Source organism: Pan troglodytes, chromosome 21 (genome assembly GCF_028858775.2).
Source record: "Pan troglodytes isolate AG18354 chromosome 21, NHGRI_mPanTro3-v2.0_pri, whole genome shotgun sequence".
NCBI lineage: Eukaryota > Metazoa > Chordata > Mammalia > Primates > Hominidae > Pan > Pan troglodytes.
In genome coordinates, this window is record NC_072419.2 from 9,473,112 (window position 1) to 9,491,821 (window position 18,710).

Consider the following 18,710-nt stretch of genomic DNA (forward strand, 5'->3'; position numbering starts at 1 on the left):
AGAAAATAGATTGATTTTTGTTGATCACCCTATGCCCTCTGTGAAAGTCTCGTATTCATTGTTCCCTAGACTACTTTGGGGTTTTTTTTTTTTTTTTTTTTTTGAGACAGGGTCTCACTTTGTCACCCAGGCTGGAGTGCAGTGATGCTGTCTTGGCTCACTGCAGCCTCAACCTCCCAGGTTCAAGCGATCCTCCTGCCTCAGCCCCCCAAGTAGCTGGCATGCTACTTGTAACTACAGGCATGTGCCATCACATGCAGCTAATTTTTGTATTTTTTGTAAAGACAGGGTTTCTCCATGTTGCCCAGGCCAGTCTCGGTCCACTGAGCTCAAGCAGTCTGCCTGCTTCGGCCCCCTAAAGTGCTCAGATTACAGGCATGAGCCACCTCACCCCTTACTTTGGATTTTCTAAGTAGACAATCACATTATTTGCCAATAGAAACAACTCTGCTCCTTCGTCAAGATATAAACATCTCTTTATTTTTTTTTTCTTAAATTATGTTGGCTAGAACCACAACAAGGATGTCAAATAGTAGGTAATGATGGGCATATTCCTGATCATTAATGAGAAGGTCCCTGAAATGATACTGGCTGAAATGCCCTTCTTAAACACTGTCTTCTCTTGGTGTCCTGGAATAGTGCCCATTCCTTCTTAGTCCCTTTTGCTACCCCTTTTCCCCCACTCTTGAGGTATAATGACATACCTCAAGCTCTCTACTCCAACTTCCCATGCAGCACACACTCAGTGATCCATGAGCATTTCACATTGCAATCATCTCATGCCTGGTTGTGATTTGTGATTTGGTTGCCTGCCATAAGCCAAGCATTGGCAGATTAACATGCCCAATCCAGGACTCCTCCCAGCACCATCTCACTGAAAAGCTCCTCTTGGATTTCTTTCAGGCACTGCTAACTCAGTACCTCTAAAACTAAGTTCATCGTCAATAAGCATAGAGCTGAACCCCTGGGTATAAAGCCCACACCCTGATTCATTAAGAACCAGAAATAGGCCAGGCACTGCAGGTCACATCTGTAATACCAGCACTTTGGAGGCCAGGGTAGGAGGATTGCTTGAGCCCAGGAGTTTGAGACCAGCCTGGGCAACATGGGGAGACTCCATCTCTACAAAAAATACAAAAATTAGCCAGGTGTGGTAGTGCACCCTGGAGTTCCAGCTACCCAGGAGGCTGAGATGGGAAGATCACTTGAGCCTGAAGCTGCAAAGAGCCGTGACTGTGACACTGCACCTCAGCCTGGGCAACACAGTGAGACCCTCTCTCAAAAAAGAAGGACTAGAAATAGAAGAAAGGCTTTCTTCTCTGAGAGACCTTTTCTGAGAGTCTCATTTCCTGCTAAAGCTGGCCTGAGCCAGCCACTTCACTTTAGTTCTATCTCAGTTTGTGCCTTGGATGTTGGCCACACAGCCTGCCTGGCTCAAGAGCTCCTGCCATCCTTGGACACTTGCCCCAAGAACCACATCCTTCCCTGCCAACACCCTCTGCTCCCTCGCCTGCTGTCCCTAGGCATGCATGTGGTCAGTTCACCCAACTTTCTGGTCATCACCCTCCTCCCTGCCTCTGGGGGTAGAGGGTGGAGACTTCCTCTACGGCCTTGTGGAAGACAAATGGAGGCTTTAGGAATTCCTCTGGGGTTCACTCCATCCGGATGCAGGGTAATGAGGCTAATTTCTGCTCATCTCTGTGTGGGCAGGAAATATGAGCTGTACAGCATGGACTGGGACCTGAAGGAGGAACTCAGGGATTGCCTGGTGGCTGCTGCACCCTATGGGGGCCCCATTGGTATGTTGCCCCTCCACCACCACCTGCTCTGGGACCCTGGGATGAACTCAAGGTCCTTGATTCCTGGGGCCCTGCTGTCAGGTTGTTCTTGTTGCCACCCCCCACTCACCCTGCTGAGATGCTTTTACTTCTGGTTTTTATAGGCCTGCTTCACATGGGGTGGGCCTGGGGAGCCAGGATGTGAGGCCTGCTTCACATGGGGTGGGCCTAGGGAGCTAGGACAGAAGGTCTCTTCTCAAACTGCAGCACTGCTGAGGAACCCCTGGCGGAAGGAGAAAGCTGCTAGTGTGAGGCCAGTGCTCGATATATACTCTGCTTCCGGCATGCCTCTGGCCAGCCTGCTGGTGAGCACTTCTGATGGTCCCTGGGGCTCAGGGCTGGACAGGGTTTCCTCACCTGAGGACAGCCTTAGGAACCTCTCTCCCCTGCAGTGGAAGAGTGGACCCGTGGTGTCCCTGGGCTGGTCAGCTGAGGAGGAGCTGCTCTGTGTGCAGGAAGATGGTGCTGTACTGGTTTATGGGCTTCATGGTGACTTCCGGAGACACTTCAGCATGGGCAATGTAGGGGTCACAGAGGGCTGGGGAAGCGGGGTAGAGTTTATGACCCTGTGGCTCCCTTAACCCATGGCCCCCTTTCCTCAGGAAGTGCTCCAGAACCGGGTTCTGGATGCCCGGATCTTTCACACTGAGTTTGGTTCCGGAGTGGCCATCCTCACAGGGGCCCACCGCTTCACCCTCAGTGCCAATGTGGGTGACCTCAAACTCCGCCGGATGCCAGAGGTGCCAGGTAAGCCCTGACACCGCTGAGATAGCCAAGTAGTACCCACAGATGTGCCTCTAGCCTGTGAGACCCACAGAAACAGAAACGGTGGCTAGAGACCCACAGAAACAGAAACGGTGGCTAGAGACCCACAGAAACAGAAACGGTGGGCCTTGGTCATCCTAACACCGTCCTTTTCCCTGGCCATAGGTCTGCAAAGTGCACCCTCCTGCTGGACTGTGCTGTGCCAGGACCGAGTGGCACACATTCTTCTGGCTGTGGGGCCTGACCTTTACCTCTTGGACCATGCAGCCTGCTCTGCAGTGGTAAGGGCCCTGAGTGGGAATGAAGTGGACGGGCTGGGTTAGGCAATAGGAAGGCTCTGAAAAGTCAGTATGTATCTGTCCCACCCCTACCCTGGCCCTGCCTCAGACGCCCCCTGGCCTGGCCCCAGGAGTAAGCAGCTTCCTACAGATGGCTGTCTCCTTCACCTACCGACACCTGGCACTCTTCACAGACACAGGCTACATCTGGATGGGGACAGCATCACTCAAGGTGTGATCCTGGGGCAACACAGGGGTACTGTGCCTTGTCCAGGGTACAACATCTTTTGGTGATGCGGGAGGGCTTTTCGACTAGAATGGTGACTGCTGGGACAGGGCCATGACATTGCCCACACCATTTCAGGAGAAGCTATGTGAGTTCAACTGCAACATCCGGGCACCTCCAAAGCAGATGGTCTGGTAAGGATGGGGGTGTTATTGCTGGGGGTGTGGGTGAGACATAGCTTGCTTCCTGGGACAATCAGTTCCTTGATTCGTCATGTCTACTGGCCAAGCCTAGTGGAGTTTGGATCTTACCTTCTCTGCCATTGCACACTTGAAGGAAACCATTGTCCTCTGTGGGCCACAGCTGCCTCGAGCTGAGAGCTCAGGGATAAGAGGGAAGTGGAGAGGTCAGTGTACAGTCAGTGATGCAAGTGTATACAGGCTGTCCCGAGACAAAGGATTATGAGCAGCCATGTGGGAGACATGGCCATGGGACAGTGTCTAGCCGGTGTGTATATGCTGCTCACAGGTGCAGCCGTCCTCGTAGCAAGGAGAGGGCCGTGGTGGTGGCCTGGGAAAGGCGGCTGATGGTGGTGGGCGATGCACCCGAGAGCATCCAATATCCTTGGAGGGCTGCCTGTGTGTGGAGGGAGGGGAGGGGAGGGTTCACCTGCCCCGTCCCATCTGTAGGTGCTCTTAGGAGCCTTAACCAAGCTCAGGTTTGTGCTGGATGAGGACTCCTACCTGGTGCCTGAGCTCGATGGGGTCCGCATCTTCTCCCGCAGCACCCACGAGTTCCTGCATGAGGTTCCAGGTGAGGCCTTCACAAGGGCACCACATAACCCAAGGTGGGGACTCCTCGGCACCCCAGCTGCCCTGGGCCAGTGCCACAGAGCAGGAATAGGATGTTGAGGCAGGGCTGAGGGTTTCCCTGCCTTTCTCCCTCACTCACCAACTCCCTTCCCCAGCGGCCAGCGAGGAAATCTTCAAAATTGCCTCAATGGCCCCCGGGGCGCTGCTCCTGGAGGCTCAGAAGGAGTATGAGGTAAAGCCCTGGGCTTCTCTCCCAGTCCCAGAATGGTTCCTCCTGCCCCTGCCCCTGCCCCTGCGTGGGCATGTGTGAGCATAGCCAGGTGCCACCTGTCAAGAGAGGGGTCCAGGCAGGACACTGGTCTGGGCTGGGGAGGGCTGGCTCAGGTAAACTGAAGAGACACTATGTCCTCCATGTGGTGTGATAGGGACGGGCAGAACATCCCCACTATCCCCACCCAGTCTGGGTTACTATTGGGAGGAGTTCTCAAGGCCCCCCTAAAGGCAGCTGTGGGCTGATACGGGATGATGTCTGTGGGCACCTCAGGTGGATTGAGTGGGCTGAGGGAGTTGGGGCTCCAGCCTGTGCAGCTCCTCCAACCCAGCTTATTTGAACCACAACCCAGAATGGTTAGGGGCCAGATGTGGGAGTGTTCTCTGTCATGATGCCCTGGCTCTGGACTGCTCCCCACCAGAAAGAGAGCCAGAAGGCGGACGAGTACCTGCGGGAGATCCAGGAGCTGGGCCAGCTGACCCAGGCCGTGCAGCAGTGCATTGAGGCTGCAGGACATGAGCACCAGCCAGACATGCAGAAGAGTCTGCTCAGGGTTGGCCTGGATGGCCGGGCTGGGGAGGGTGGGGCTGGGAGGGGGTGGGATGGGCAGCAGGGAAGCTCTCTCCTATTGCCCTCTGGCTCTTCTCAGGCCGCCTCCTTCGGAAAGTGTTTCCTGGACAGATTTCCACCCGACAGCTTCGTGCACATGTGTCAGGACCTGCGTGTGCTCAATGCTGTTCGGGACTATCACATCGGGATCCCGCTCACCTATAGCCAGTATCCCTGTGCACGCCAGAAGGGTACCCTACAGCCAGGGGTGGCAGGGGAAGGGGCTGGAGATGCATCTGCAGGTACCTGGCAAGCGGGGCTTATTCTCCAACTGGATCCTTAACCGAGGAAAATACAGATACAAGCAGCTCACCATCCAGGTGCTGCTGGACAGGTAGGGTAAGCCCAAGGGTGCAGTGAGCGGGCTGTCAGGGGGGTGGGCATTACAGCCTTGGGTGGGGTCTTATGGTCACTGCTCCTGACCTATCTAGGATGTGGGAGGCCTGATGTGCAGGCTGAGACCACTCTGCTCCCTTTCTCCTCCACCTCACTCCTTGTATCCTTTACCCACCGGGTCTACCAGGCTCGTGTTGCGGAGACTTTACCCCCTGGCCATCCAGATATGCGAGTACTTGCGCCTTCCTGAAGTACAGGGCGTCAGCAGGATCCTGGCCCACTGGGCCTGCTACAAGGCAAGGATGTGGGATGGGGTCCAAGGGCATTTAGAGGATTCCAGGCCCTGGTGAGGTGGAGGAAATAGAAAGTGTAGAACTGCGCTGGGCACGGTGGCTCATGCCTGTAATCCCAAAACTTTGGGAGGCTGAGGCGGGCGAATCACCTGAGGTCAGGTATTCGAGACTAGCCTGGCTAACATGGTGAAACCCCGTCTCTACTAAAAATACAAAATTAGCCCGGCACGGTGGCGCATGCCTGTAATCCCAGCTACCCGGGAGGCTGAGGCAGGAGAATTGCTTTCACTTGGGAGGCAGAGGTTGCAGTGAGCTGAGATTGCACTGCTGCACTCCAGCCTGGGCGACAGAGCAAGACTCTGTCTCAAAAAAGAAAGAAAGAAGCGGGGGGGGCGGAGGAGGAGGGAAAGAGAGAGAAAGAAGAAAGAGAGAAAGAAAGAAAGAAAGAAGAAGGAAGGGAGGGAGGGAGGAAGGGAACTGAAGGGGTGGGTCCTAAGGGCTTGTAGGAGTGGAGAGTGAGGAATGGCATCCAGATGTTTGTGACACCCCGCATCCCTTGCAGGTGCAACAGAAGGATGTCTCAGATGAGGATGTGGCTCGAGCCATTAACCAGAAGCTGGGGGACACGCCTGGTGTCTCTTACTCCGACATTGCTGCACGAGCCTATGGTTGTGGCCGCACGGAGCTGGCCATCAAGGTGTGGGTGCCCAGCCCTCCACAGACACTCTGATGTGGTTGTTCAGGGCCCCCATGCCAGCTCCTTCTCTCTGTGCCTGCCTTCTCACCTCACAGCTGCTGGAGTATGAGCCACGCTCAGGGGAGCAGGTACCCCTTCTCCTAAAGATGAAGAGGAGCAAACTGGCACTAAGCAAGGCCATCGAGAGCGGGGACACTGACCTGGGTGAGGGCAAGGCTGGGGGGCCCCTGGGCTAAGTGGGAGCCTGGCTGGAATTCCCACTCCACCTTACTCTCCTGCAGTGTTCACGGTGTTGCTGCACCTGAAGAATGAGCTGAACCGAGGAGATTTTTTCATGACCCTTCGGAATCAGCCCATGGCCCTGAGTTTGTACCGACAGGTGTGTGTAGTGGGCAGGGTTGTGGTGTAGCCTTCTGAGCACTTGAGTTGGCCTTGCTGACTGATTGCCTGCCTGTGGCCCCAGTTCTGTAAGCATCAGGAGCTAGAGACGCTGAAGGACCTTTACAATCAGGATGACAATCACCAGGAATTGGGCAGCTTCCACATCCGAGCCAGCTATGCTGCAGAAGAGGTCTGAGATCCATGGGGCGTGTGGGGTGTGTGGGGCATGTGGGCTGGGGCTGTTGGTCCGGTTCCTTCAGGAATCTAGGCCTTCGTGTTGGGTGCACACTCCATCTGGTCCTCACTGTGAGGGAGACTCTGACGTGAGGCCAGGATGGGGGTTAGTGTCAGAGGAGCTAGCCATCCCTCTAGGACATCAGAGTGGTGCACCTAGCAGGCAAGGCTGACCCTGGCGACCCTGGGCACAGGGATGGGGGAGAAGACTGTAGCCTGGGTGAGGAGGGCGAGGGTCCTGCATGCTGTGAGTTCAGGCCTTCCTTCTTGTCTTTATAGCGTATTGAGGGGCGAGTAGCAGCTCTGCAGACAGCCGCCGATGCCTTCTACAAGGCCAAGAATGAGTTTGCAGCCAAGGTTTGGCCCACCTTTTTCCAAGAGCCTCCTCGTCTCCTGGTCTTCCCTCCTGGTCCCTCATCCCCATCATGCCTCATTATCCGGGTCCCCAGGCTACAGAGGATCAAATGCGGCTCCTACGGCTGCAGCGGCGCCTAGAAGATGAGCTGGGGGGCCAGTTCCTAGACCTGTCTCTACATGACACAGTTACCACCCTCATTCTTGGCGGTCACAACAAGCGTGCAGAGCAGCTGGCACGTGACTTCCGCATCCCTGACAAGAGGTAGGTGAGGGCCCAGGCTGCATGTGGGTCCCAAGACCACCTGCCTCTCCTGCAACACCTCCAAGCCCAGCTTTCCTGCAGGCTCTGGTGGCTGAAGCTGACTGCCCTGGCAGATTTGGAAGATTGGGAAGAGCTAGAGAAGTTTTCCAAGAGCAAGAAATCACCCATTGGCTACCTGGTGAGGCAGGGTCCTCCCTCCAGCCCACTTCCAGTGAGGGTAGTCTTCGGGAGAGAGGGCTAGGCAGGGAGACAGATAGGATGGCCCGTTCATGCTCCTGTTCAGCTGCCCGCATAGTTAGCGAGTGGTTCCTGTATACACATTTGTGGGCAGGCACCATCTGCTGTGTTGGGTGCACTGGAGGATGGGTCCAAGTTTGCCTGCAGATGTTACGGGGAGGGAGAATGAGCTGCTTTCCCCAGGGAGGGCCACAGGGGGCACTATGTGCTGGAGGGAAAGTCTTGTTTGAGGAGGGTGGAGAGGGCACAGGGAGGGTGCATATGGGAGGCAGTGGAGATACTGAGGGCTGTTTTCTGTGGTGGGTAGTTCAGAGGTGTATAGGGCAGGTTTGAGAATGTCAATCACAAGAGAACACAGGAAATGTGAGGGCTGGTGGCAGGAACGCCTGTTACAAGGGGTAATGGTGGGTGGTAGAGCAGAAGCGTGGAAATAATTGATCTCAAGTCTCTGACAGAGCTTTGGTTTAGGTGATTTCTGCCCTAAGAATGCTGAGATCACAACTGTCTGTGCATGGGGGTTGGGGGATTATATGTACTGACGGGTGTATACATATAGAATATATATGGACGATGTGTGCATTGCGCCTCTGCTCGTAAGAGAGAGGACAGGAGGGCTGTGCGTTACCTTCTCCCTCCACCCGCTTCCTCTCCTCCAAGCCTTTTGTGGAGATCTGCATGAAACAACATAACAAATACGAAGCCAAGAAGTATGCTTCCCGCGTGGGTCCCGAGCAGAAGGTCAAGGCTTTGCTTCTTGTTGGGTGCGTCAACTGAGGGCCTGTGGGTGCTGGGTGGCTGAGCTGTGGGCTGGTGAGAGGCAGGGTTTGTGCCCTTGAGCAGCCCCAACACCACCTCCTCTCTTGCTCAAACCACAGCGATGTGGCTCAGGCTGCAGATGTGGCCATCGAACACCGGAATGAGGCTGAGCTGAGCCTCGTATTGTCCCACTGCACGGGAGCCACAGATGGGGCCACAGCTGACAAGATTCAACGGGCCAGGGCACAAGCCCAGAAGAAGTGAGGAGTCCATCCTGTACATCTCAAGCAAGGGGTTCCTCCCCTAGCACCTGGGCTTGGCAGAAGGGCCATAGTTCATCCAGCTCCTCCCCTAGAGCAATGCTGAGGAGGGGGGGCATGGTAGCAGGGCTGTCTGGTTTTAAATAAAGTTGGAACACTTTAGAGTGCTTGTCTTACACAGTCCAGCCTAAGCAAAGGCAAGCTCAAGACAGGATCCTCCAGACACCACAGCAAAACTCCATGTGTTCCGTTGTGTTGGGACTGGAGGTGGGGGCTTCTCCAGCCATACTCACAGGAAGCGTGTCCTCTCCACAGTTACCAAGGAAAGCTTTCTCTATCTCACAGCTCCTAGGAAGATTATAGGGAGAGATGGCACAAAACTTAAGCACCAGCTCACCAAGAACATACTGTAAAGCATTCTGTGTGTGTGCGTGTAAACACGCAAGAACCATGCTAAACACTTTTGCTGCTTGTACTTCATTTATTCCTCGTGACAGCCCTGTGAGGTAACATCACCCCACTTTACAGAAAGGAGATTGAGGACCAGGGAGTTCGATAATAACAAATATGTGGCAAAACAGGGATTTGAAACCCCGGGCCAAGTGCAAGCTGGAACTGGAATCGGGCCCTCTGTGAGAAGGGAGCCTGAGGCAAGGCCCCAATTTGCACTGCAGTGGTGATTGGAGGACTAATGAGAAGTGTGTGGCCTGCGGGCCATAGGGGTCAGGGGGTGGTGGCCTTTGGAACTCTTGCCCACTGAACTGTGGTGAGCAATTCCAAGTTGTCTCTGGGCCAAATAGAAAAGGAGGATGGAAGATTTCAATTCTGCCAAAAAAGAACCATGAACACCAGACCCGCAATCAGTAGGAGTACCCACGGGGCCCTCTGCTCTCCCTATCTAGCCTTCCATTGGCACTCCAGTGCACCTTGGCTTCATGCCCAGGGCCCCACCCAACACTGAGGGCATTGCCTTCTCCTTTGTTGCCCCCACTTTGTCTACAAGGAGGAAACCACAGCCAGAGGGAGTGCAGGCCTCACTGGAGCTTCAGGTCTCTCCCTATTTAACACCCCTAGGGCCGACCATGCTTTTAGAAAGACAGTGAGAGACTCAGGGCCTGAGAAGGTATTTCTTTTTTTCCTTTTCCTACCTGACTTGTAAATGAAAGTTTGTGAAAGTCCTTCAAGGAGATATAAGTCAAATGGTAAAATAACTATCATGCTCGCCATTCATTATGTGAGTCAAGAATTTGGACAGGTTGTAACAGGGATGGTTTGTGTCTGTTTCATAGTGTCTGAGGCATCAGCTGGAAGACTAAAAGGTTGACAGCTAGGGGCTGAAATCATGTGAAAGCTTGCTAACTCACACACTTGGTGAGTGACGCTGGTTCTTCACTGGGACCTTCGCTGGGGTGGTCTGCCAGAACACCTGCAACATGGTGGCTGGGTCCCAAGGGCAAGCATCCCAAGAGGGAGCCAGGTAGAATCTGGACTGCCTTCCTAACTTAGATTTGGAAGTTATGTAGCGTCACATCTGCTAGAGTGTTTGTCACAGCAGTAATACAGGCCCACCCCACCAATTTCAAGGGGAAATAGACTCCACCTCTTTTTTTTTTTTTTTTTTTTTTTTGCGTGGTAGAGATGGGGTCTCGGGGGTCTCCTTATGTTGCCCAGGCTGGTTTTAAACTCCTGAGCTCAAGCAGTCCTCCCTCCTCAGCATCTCAAAGTGCTGGGGTTACAGCGTGAACCACTGAACCTGGCCTGGACTCCACCTCCTGATAGGGAGTAGCAGAGTTCTGGAAATACTGTGGCTAGGTTTTGGAATCACGATCTGGCACAGCCCATCAGCTTTCCCTTTTGGAATCAGCAGACAAGAGGAAAGGAAATAATCCCCAATGCTGGGCTCATCATTCTGGGCTTTTTTTTTTTTTTTTTTGTCCCCAGTCTTGGCCCCAGAATTCCTCACTGCCCTGGTAGCTCTTTGATACCTTTAAAAAATGTTTTCCCAGCTTTTCGAGTTCTCAGTGAAAAAGGATTGCTACCAAACAACCCAGTTTTCCTCTCTGGAAAGGGAGGCTTGACCAGTGCTTTTAGAATGTACACAATACAAAACCTACATCTCCAAAGTGACATACAGTATATTTACTCATAGGCCATGTAAACAAACACTCTACATACGAAGTTTTAGAAATATGTGAGAAATAACTTTTAACTGATGACAAATGTATATCAACAGTGATTTCAACTTTATAAAAGGCGTGTGTGCATGTAGAAAAGCATTCGAATTGTCTATGGGGAGAGTTGCTTTAAAAAGGCAGTTTTGTATACTTTTTTGTAAAGTTAATCACTGATTTGCCCCCCACCTCCACAGTTTATTATAAAAACTTTCAAACATACAGCCAGGTAGAAATAATTTTACAGTGAACATTTGTGTAACTACCACTGGATTCTACCATTAGCATCTTACTATATCACACATCTGTTCATCTATCCATTCCTCTATGTCAATCCATCGTATTTTTCATATATTTCAAAGTAAGTTGCAGACATCAGTACACCTCCCCCTAAATACTTCAGTATGCATTTCAATAACTAGAGTTCATTTTTGGTTTGCAATTTTTTTTTTCTTTTCAGGCAAAATCTACATACATTGCAATCCACAGATCTTAAATGTAATTTTCTGAGTTTTGACAGATGTATAAGCCTATGAATTGTGACATTTAAAAACCAGAACTGGGATTTTCTTTTTTCAAATCCTTGCTTACTCAATTGAAATTAGTGTGAGATGCCTTCTGCCCTGAGCAGTTTGTACAGCAGGCCTATGCCTACAGGGGTGGGCAGGGCCAAGTTTCGTCCAATGTATGATGCTAGGATTGGGGCTAGGAACTAGGACTGTGTAGCTGGAGGCAAAGAATCTGGGAACATTTCTTCTCCTTGTATCAGTGGTAGCCAGTGCAGGGAGAATCAGGGCAAAGGCTGGGCGCAGTGGCTCATGCCTGTAATTCCAGCACTTTGGGAGGCTTAGGTGGGTGGATCACCTGGGGTCAGGAGTTTGAGACCAGCCTGGCCAACATGGTGAAACCCTGTCTCTAGTAAAAATAAAAAAAAATTAGCTGGGGGTGGTGGCGGGTCCTGTAATCCCAGCTACTCGGGAGGCTGAGGCAGGAGAATCGCTTGAACCCGGGAGGCAGAGGTTGCAGTGAGCCGAGATCGTGCCATTGCACTCAAGCCTGGGCAACAAGAGCAAAAACTCCATCTCAAAAAAAAAAAACTCGGGTTTGAACAGTGTGGCCTGCAAAGGGACTTGGCTCTCATTTACTTCACCTTTCTATCTTATTGCCTTGCTTTATTTTCATTTCAGCATTTAGGAAATTTTCTTGTTCATTTGTTTATTGTCTGTGTTCCTATCCAGAATGTAAGCTCCTGAGAGCAGAGGCCTCTTCTGTCCTCTTCTGTCTTATTCCCTGCTGTGTCCAGCACATGGTCTGCACTCAATATTTGTTGCGAGAATGACTCATTGTTCCATTTACTAGAAGGGGAAAGGAGGCCCCGAGAGGGGAAATGACTTGCCTAAAGAAACAGGAGTCCTTTCCCCCCATCCTCCAGCTCTCCTGGTCCTCTCCTTTGCTCATAAGCCCTGTGACTGTTGGGGCACCTGTGGGGTGGCTGAGAAATGCCTACCTGTAGGTATGTGCTCCTGTGGGTTGGAACTAATGCAGGACTAGGAGTAGGAGGGCTCTGCAGTCCCCCATTTGGGTAGGCTTGGGCACAGGAAACTGCCTCCTCTCCCTTCCTCAGTTCTCTTCTCTTCCAGGATAACCCTTTACTCTGTGATGATGATGGGCGAGGGAGCTCAGGACACTCTGGGAGCCAAGTAGGATGGAGGGCTGGGCAGGTCTCTACAGGCAGGCAGCTGAGGAGGGGGCTCTGTCTTCTTCCAATGGAAACAGCATCTGTGTGGTTGCTGAGCTGAACCCTCCTTCCCAGGGTCTCCAGGGTCTGTAGTTCTCCTTGGTCTGTAGTTCTGTCACCCCTGTGCACACCCCACAAATGCTTTGACCATAGTGCAGCTGTCTCATGGGGAGAGAAAGAACTTTCATTTCCTGAGAATGGGTTACTTGCCAAGCTGAACATGCCTAATTCTCAATACAGCCCTGGGAAGTTCCAGGAAGAGTTGCAGAGGGAGGCTCAGGTCACCCAGCACATGGTGGGGCTGGAAACCCCGGGCTCTTTGACTACCACGCCCAACAACAATTTTTCCAAGTGTGGTCATATCCAAAAGGGGTCCTTCAGATAATCTCAAAGATGAACACTTAACTGCAATCACTATTTCAATTATATTAAAAATATAAGTAGCATGTCAACCCCTTCTAGGGTAATACAAATAAAAAGTAAAAAAAAAACTAATCAACAAAAAGAAACATATTAAGAAATAATAGTGTAAATTAGATATAAGGCAAAAGTAAGCTGGTGGGGTTTGGTTCTAGAGCATAGGGCTGCTATCCCAGCTACTGTGGTACCTCTGCGTTTGCAGTCATTACTTGTTAGGGGTTTTCACACTTTGACTTCCCGCTTTTCGCTTTTCCATTCGGTGTTGGGGGATAGATTGAGTTTGGACTTAAGGGGATATGTGAATGTTGGGCGTGGGGAAGGATCCACCCTCACTGGGGTCTGAGCGTTAGGAGAGTAGGCGTGTGGACTCTGGGCCTTTGGGCTGGAGTGTCTATTGGTCAGAGGTGTCGGGTTCGGCCATTTCACCCACACCTCTAGGCAGGCCCTGCTGAGAGGGAGAGAGAGTCACAACTCCCACTCAAGGAGAGACTTCCCTGATGGGGAGGGGACGGCCTGAGGCCCGCCCCACCCATATTCCCAGGCCCTGGCTCTGGTTAGCATGGACTAACTTATTCCACAATACGGAGGAGTGGGGCACAGAGTCCTAAACTGGCGCCCCAACAGAAGGCAGTGGTGGGGACCGGAGATTGTAGGACTGGAGATGGTAGGGGCTGCTGATGTGAGCCCCTTTTGCGCCGCAGTGTTCCCTGCCATGAAGAGTTGCCGCCGGTCACAACCCTTCCCCGGGGGCGCCCCGAATGTGGGACTCCTTCCGGCCTGGGGTGCGTGAGGGGGACTCAGGGTTTGCCCGGTCTGGAGGAGAGACTCGCCGCCACCTACCCCGGGAACCGCAGACTCTGGGTCTGGGATAAAGCGTCCCCTACCCGCAAGCTCGGTTTGTGCGCTACTGTGCAATCTGTCTTTTGCCTGCAGACGCCCAGCCGCTCGCCCTGCGCGGGTCTCGGAATGTCCAGGGGTCCCTACTGGGGATCACAACCCGGCGAAATGTCGCATTTGCCACCACCTATCACGACTGCGTAATCGGCTTTCAGCCGCAGACGCTCAGGTCCTGCAGCACCCGCGGGGATCCGTGTAGGAACCTGCTGCCACTGGATGGACTGAGCGATTGCTTCGCGGGTGTCACGCACCAGACGCCGTGCCGGGAGCGCCGGGAAGGGGCTACGCGCCCCAACCCCGGCCGGGGGAGGGCGCACTCTGGCTCCTCTCTGCGTTTTGAGCTTCCCCTCCCCCGCCAGGCGTATCGCAAAAGGCACCCCCATCGCAGAGCACCATGTGTTGTGCTTCTACTCAGCTCGGTGGCGAGCGGGGCCCCAGCATGCGCATCTGGAAAGCGGGGGAGATTACCCTGGAGCTCGGGTGGGGACGGCGTGGGCTGATTTGATGTAAGACGACACCCACGGAGCCAGACCCGTTCTAGGGACTTGGCAGGTTCCTCTCCCTCCCCAGTGAGATCCGTCGTTCTTTGCAGCAATTAGGGGAGGGAAAAAAAGACCCACAGTATCACGTTTGGAGAGGGTTAGGAAGATGGCTCTCGAGTTTCAGGCCGCCCTGGTGGCTAGACATTGGTGTAGTTTGTGCCTGGCCTCGGTTTCCTGATCTGTAAACTGGGAAGAAGGCCCAAGTCATGAGGCCTGTGACTGTAGAATGGCTGAAGGCACTGGTGCACTCGCAGCCGGTCCTTCCGGGGTCCAGCTTCCCGAAGGACTGGGCAGCCCCGGGGCGAACCCCTATGGAGCTACGAGGAGACCGTGCGACCGGGTTCGGCGCCCCAGCCGGCAAGTGAGCGCCCAGCGGAGCGCAAGGGCGGGGCCCGCGCGGGCCGGAGACGCCCGTTCGCTGTCGGCCAACCAGCGCCTGTCTCTGAACAGCCAATGAACACGCGCCTTACAGCCAAGGCCGGGTCGGGAGCGAGGCTGCGGCGAGTGCGGCGCTGACAGAGACGCGCGCGCGCGCGATCGCGCTCGGACCCCGGCCGCTGCCGCCATCACTGTCGCCCGCCCAGTCGCCCCTCAGCCGCTTCCCCTCGCTATGGAGGCGAGGCCGCCGCCGCCGCCGCGGGGCTCGGAGCCGCGGGCCGGGCGGCGGCCCTGAGGGCTAGTGGCGGCCCGAAACGCCGCCGCGGAGCCGAGGCGGAGCCGCTGTCCTCGTCCCCAGCGGTCCCGCCCAACGCCCGACTCTGTGAGTGTTCGCGGCCGCAGCGCCCGGGTGGGCTCCGGAAGGGGGAGCGGCTCCCGGGGGCGGTGGGAGGGGTCCCGGGCCACAGCCCGGAGCCCGGAGCCCGGAGCCCGAAGCCCGAAGCCCTAAGCCCTAAGCCCTAAGCCATCTTTTCCGGGTAGAAGCCTGCGGGCGCCTGCAGTTTGATTGTGCATCCTTGCGGGTCCGTCGCGGGGAGGGGGTCCCCGGAAACGTGCCGGCCCGAGTGCCGACCCCTCGCGACTGCCCAGGAACTTTGCATGCGTCCTTCTGGGACCAGGCCAGGGCACTGCCAGAGTTCATTCTCAGAGAAGAAACTTAGAACGGCGAGAACAGAATTTGCTCAGGTCCATTTAATGGGAGGAAAGAGGAAAACTCTTGGCATGAGAAAATTTGCTTTTGCAGTGACCAACTTTTCTTTCCCTTCAAGTCCACCTCCCTCGGTGCCCCGGCCCGTCTCCCAGGCCCCTCTCCTTGCCGCCCTCTCCCAACTGTTGAGGCTGTTTAAGAAGGGAAATAAGGGCTGAGAGCTGCCCAGAATTCAGAATAGGCCAATTGAGAACGCAGGTCCCCTCCCTTTTTACTTTCGGTAAATAAAAAAAATTTTTTGAAAAAATTAGTTACTAATTATATCTCCTGAAGATTAAAAAAAAATAGCAGAGCAGAGTCCTGTCTTGAGGGTTTCGTTTTTATTTTTGAGATCACTGATGATATTTGTAAGACAGGAAAAGAAGAATGTGCAAATCCACCCTCTGCAGGGTGAACGCCATCAGAAGCCTTTGCTCAGGAGAGGGATTCCGGCTCTAGAACCAGTCACATCACCCTGGAGATGGCTTCGTTTGCCACCTGCTAGCTGTGCAGGCAGCCTGAGAAACAGAAGATGGTGGGCGAGAGGAGGACTGACTAGGAAAGGGCGAACATCTTCCTGCCTGGCCACTCCTTTCAGAAACAGATCTGATGCTGTCACTTGTTTACTTAAAAACTCCCTCGCTTTTCTTTTTCCCATGGGATGAATGAAGCCTAAAATGCCTTATCAGGTCATACAAAGCCCTTGACAATCTTGCCTCAATTTACTCCTTTACTTTTAGCCTAATCTGATCCTCCAATTCTCCTTCCCCTCATCCCGCTTGCTGGCTAGTATTCAGAGCTGCTTGACTGCCCGCTCACATGTTGGGATGTTTTTGTTTTATGTGATCCTCTTTCTTCCCCACCTTTACCTGCCAAGCTCCACTTTTTCTTTTAAAGTTCTTCTCATTTGAGAAGCTTCTTGCGGGCAGGAGCTGTGTCTTGCCCACCTTTCTATCTCCCATGGTGGGAGAATTCCTCCAAGTTGTCTTGTAGATTCTTTCCAATCTCTTCTCTCTTATGCCTAGGCTCTGTTTATTTCCCGGTATCCACTTCCCAAGAGATTTTTTCGTGTTTTGAAGGCCTGCTTGGAGTACATGCCCAGGACTGTTAGTATTTCTGATTCCCCGCTTCCCCATGTCCATCCCACCCAGCCCCCATAAGCAGTCAGCAGGTGGGAACTGGTAGGTCCCATATCCCACTGGCCTCCAAAAAACTGTCTCTGAAAGACTAAAAGCCCTTCAGTCTCTTTTCACCTCTGCCTGCTCAAAGTGACCTGGCTGATACCGTGCATTGTAAGGCATGGTGGGATCCCGGGGCCTGTTCTCTGTTTAGCCACTTAACATCTGGGTGAAATACAGAACCAGAAAAACCACCCCTCTGACTTCAGTACATTCATGTGTCTTCCCTTTGCCAGGTGAATTGCTTGGGATACAAAAGTGAAGAAGTCAGTCCTTAACCTTTGAGGAACTCAGAGTCTAATGTAGGACAGGTGGATATAAATACATCACAGGTGCTATAAGATTGTGATAATAATAATAGCTATTTTTTATTTGCCTTGTGACAAGCCATGTAATGTTTTCCATGAATTCCCTCAGTCTTTTCAACAGTCATAAAAGGGCTTATTCCTACTCTACAGGGTTGGAAACTGAGGCCAAACAGTGGGCAAATGAGGGAATAGTCAAGATTTGAATTTTGGCCGTGTATTTGCAGAGCCTCTGCCAGGCTGTGTAGGGAGCATCCCCTGCCTGGGTGATTTGGGAAAGCTTTCCTGGGACGGGGGGGCCTTCGGATCATGAAGGATGCATAGGAGTTTGCGCGTGGTGGACTGCACACATAGGCAAGAGGGAGCAGCACAAGCAAACTTGGTGGTGGAAGGAATCCACTGTCCTTGGGGAGGAGGGAAGAGGTTAATCATAGCTGGATCAGGTGAGGACAATGGAGAGCTACTAGAGGATTTAAAGGAGGTCAGGGACTTGGGCTGAAAGAATTTTGGAAAGATCATTTGGGGGCAATATAGGGCCAAATGCAGATGCCCCTGCAATATAGGAGGCACTGGTTGGGTCTGACAGAGGTAGAATCACAGCCTCTTAGACCCAGAGGAAGGTGTAGAGAGAATCCTGCTCAATTTTGGGAAAAGATAATTAATGCAGATGAGAGAAAAATTCAAAAGTTCTAGCAATACAAAAGAGTATATAGAGAAAAATGTCCCTCCTACCCTGGCCCCAAGTCTCCTGTCTCCCTAACCTCCTCCCCAGAGATGGCTGAAGTTTTCAGTTTATATGGCCTTCCATAGACACTGTTGCTTTATAAATATGTGCCTGCTTATCCATACTCCTCCCACCATGGGACGTACCACTCACACCTTACTGGGTTTTTTTACTTAACATATTTAGGAAATCATTCTATTATCAACATATATAGAGAGTTATTTGTTCTTTCTGTTGACATGCTTTTACTTATTTAGTTGTATGGCTGTACCGTAACATCTTTGGGTTAAAATTTGTTTCCAGGTTCTTCTCTTACAGCAATGAATGTCCTTGTACATACTGTGTTATGTGCTCATTTGCAAAGTTATCTGAACAATATGCTTTTAGAAGTAGAATTACTGGGTCAAGGGATATGTCTGCATTTTTGATTTGCAGACATGGAGCCAAACTGCCACCCCTTTTTGGGGGGTTGTACCAATTTATCCTCTCCCCCAAAGTGTATAGCTGGATAGATGATCTTCGGAGAATTCAGGAGGATCAACTACGATGCTTTTTCAGCTATTATATGCCTACTTTTCCTCCACAAATCCTCCCCCACCCTATGCGATTCTAGCCAGTTTCTTTGAATTTACAGAGGGAGATGTTGAGGCTCAGAAGGATAAAAGTAACTTGTGCAGGATGATCAGTGCGGGTGGTGGTGGGTGTTTTGTTTTGTATTTTTGCACCCCTCATGTTTGTATTTGCCAGCACCTTTCATTGGAGGTGCTCAGTGTCAGTTTGTAAACATTATTGCATTATTTTTCTCCATTTTCACATGGAAAAAAATGAGATGCAGGGGAAGTTTGAGTTATGAGAGGGAAACTGGCCAAATATAGAATCTTGTCATTTTACTTCCAGTGCAATAATAAATGTTTCCAAATGACAAAACTGAAGAGATGTTTTTTGTTTGTTTGTTTGTTTGTTTGTTTTTTGAGATGGAGTTTTGCTCTTGTTGCCCAGG

General features: G+C 52.4%; 2 protein-coding genes across 12 annotated transcripts in view; both read left to right on the forward strand.

Moving 5' to 3' along the window:
* VPS16 (VPS16 core subunit of CORVET and HOPS complexes) overlaps positions 1-8,774 on the forward strand; it is a 26,304-nt gene extending 17,530 nt beyond the window's left edge. Inside the window, exons 2-24 of the mRNA XM_009436712.4 lie at positions 1,711-1,799; positions 2,046-2,143; positions 2,231-2,359; positions 2,441-2,585; positions 2,769-2,884; positions 2,991-3,113; positions 3,246-3,301; positions 3,636-3,725; positions 3,826-3,920; positions 4,075-4,151; positions 4,612-4,743; positions 4,840-4,967; positions 5,098-5,133; positions 5,323-5,431; positions 5,991-6,125; positions 6,221-6,329; positions 6,407-6,504; positions 6,589-6,696; positions 7,020-7,097; positions 7,190-7,359; positions 7,441-7,537; positions 8,254-8,357; positions 8,472-8,774. Of these exons, the coding sequence (XP_009434987.1) occupies positions 1,711-1,799; positions 2,046-2,143; positions 2,231-2,359; positions 2,441-2,585; positions 2,769-2,884; positions 2,991-3,113; positions 3,246-3,301; positions 3,636-3,725; positions 3,826-3,920; positions 4,075-4,151; positions 4,612-4,743; positions 4,840-4,967; positions 5,098-5,133; positions 5,323-5,431; positions 5,991-6,125; positions 6,221-6,329; positions 6,407-6,504; positions 6,589-6,696; positions 7,020-7,097; positions 7,190-7,359; positions 7,441-7,537; positions 8,254-8,357; positions 8,472-8,616 (2,467 nt within the window). The 3' untranslated portion in view covers positions 8,617-8,774. The remainder of the gene's footprint in view (positions 1-1,710; positions 1,800-2,045; positions 2,144-2,230; positions 2,360-2,440; positions 2,586-2,768; positions 2,885-2,990; positions 3,114-3,245; positions 3,302-3,635; positions 3,726-3,825; positions 3,921-4,074; positions 4,152-4,611; positions 4,744-4,839; positions 4,968-5,097; positions 5,134-5,322; positions 5,432-5,990; positions 6,126-6,220; positions 6,330-6,406; positions 6,505-6,588; positions 6,697-7,019; positions 7,098-7,189; positions 7,360-7,440; positions 7,538-8,253; positions 8,358-8,471) is intronic.
* Positions 8,775-14,843: 6,069 nt separating this feature from the next.
* The window catches only part of PTPRA (protein tyrosine phosphatase receptor type A), a 162,622-nt gene continuing 158,755 nt past the window's right edge, over positions 14,844-18,710 (forward strand). For 4 of the 11 annotated variants that reach the window (XM_063803251.1, XM_054674378.2, XM_001158174.7 and 1 more), the window contains exon 1: positions 14,861-15,140. The gene's annotated coding sequence lies outside the window, so the exon portion shown is untranslated. Of the gene's footprint in view, positions 15,141-18,710 lie in introns of all 11 variants that reach the window. The other 7 variants (XM_063803250.1, XM_063803252.1, XR_010154305.1 and 4 more) reach the window with 5 other exon arrangements.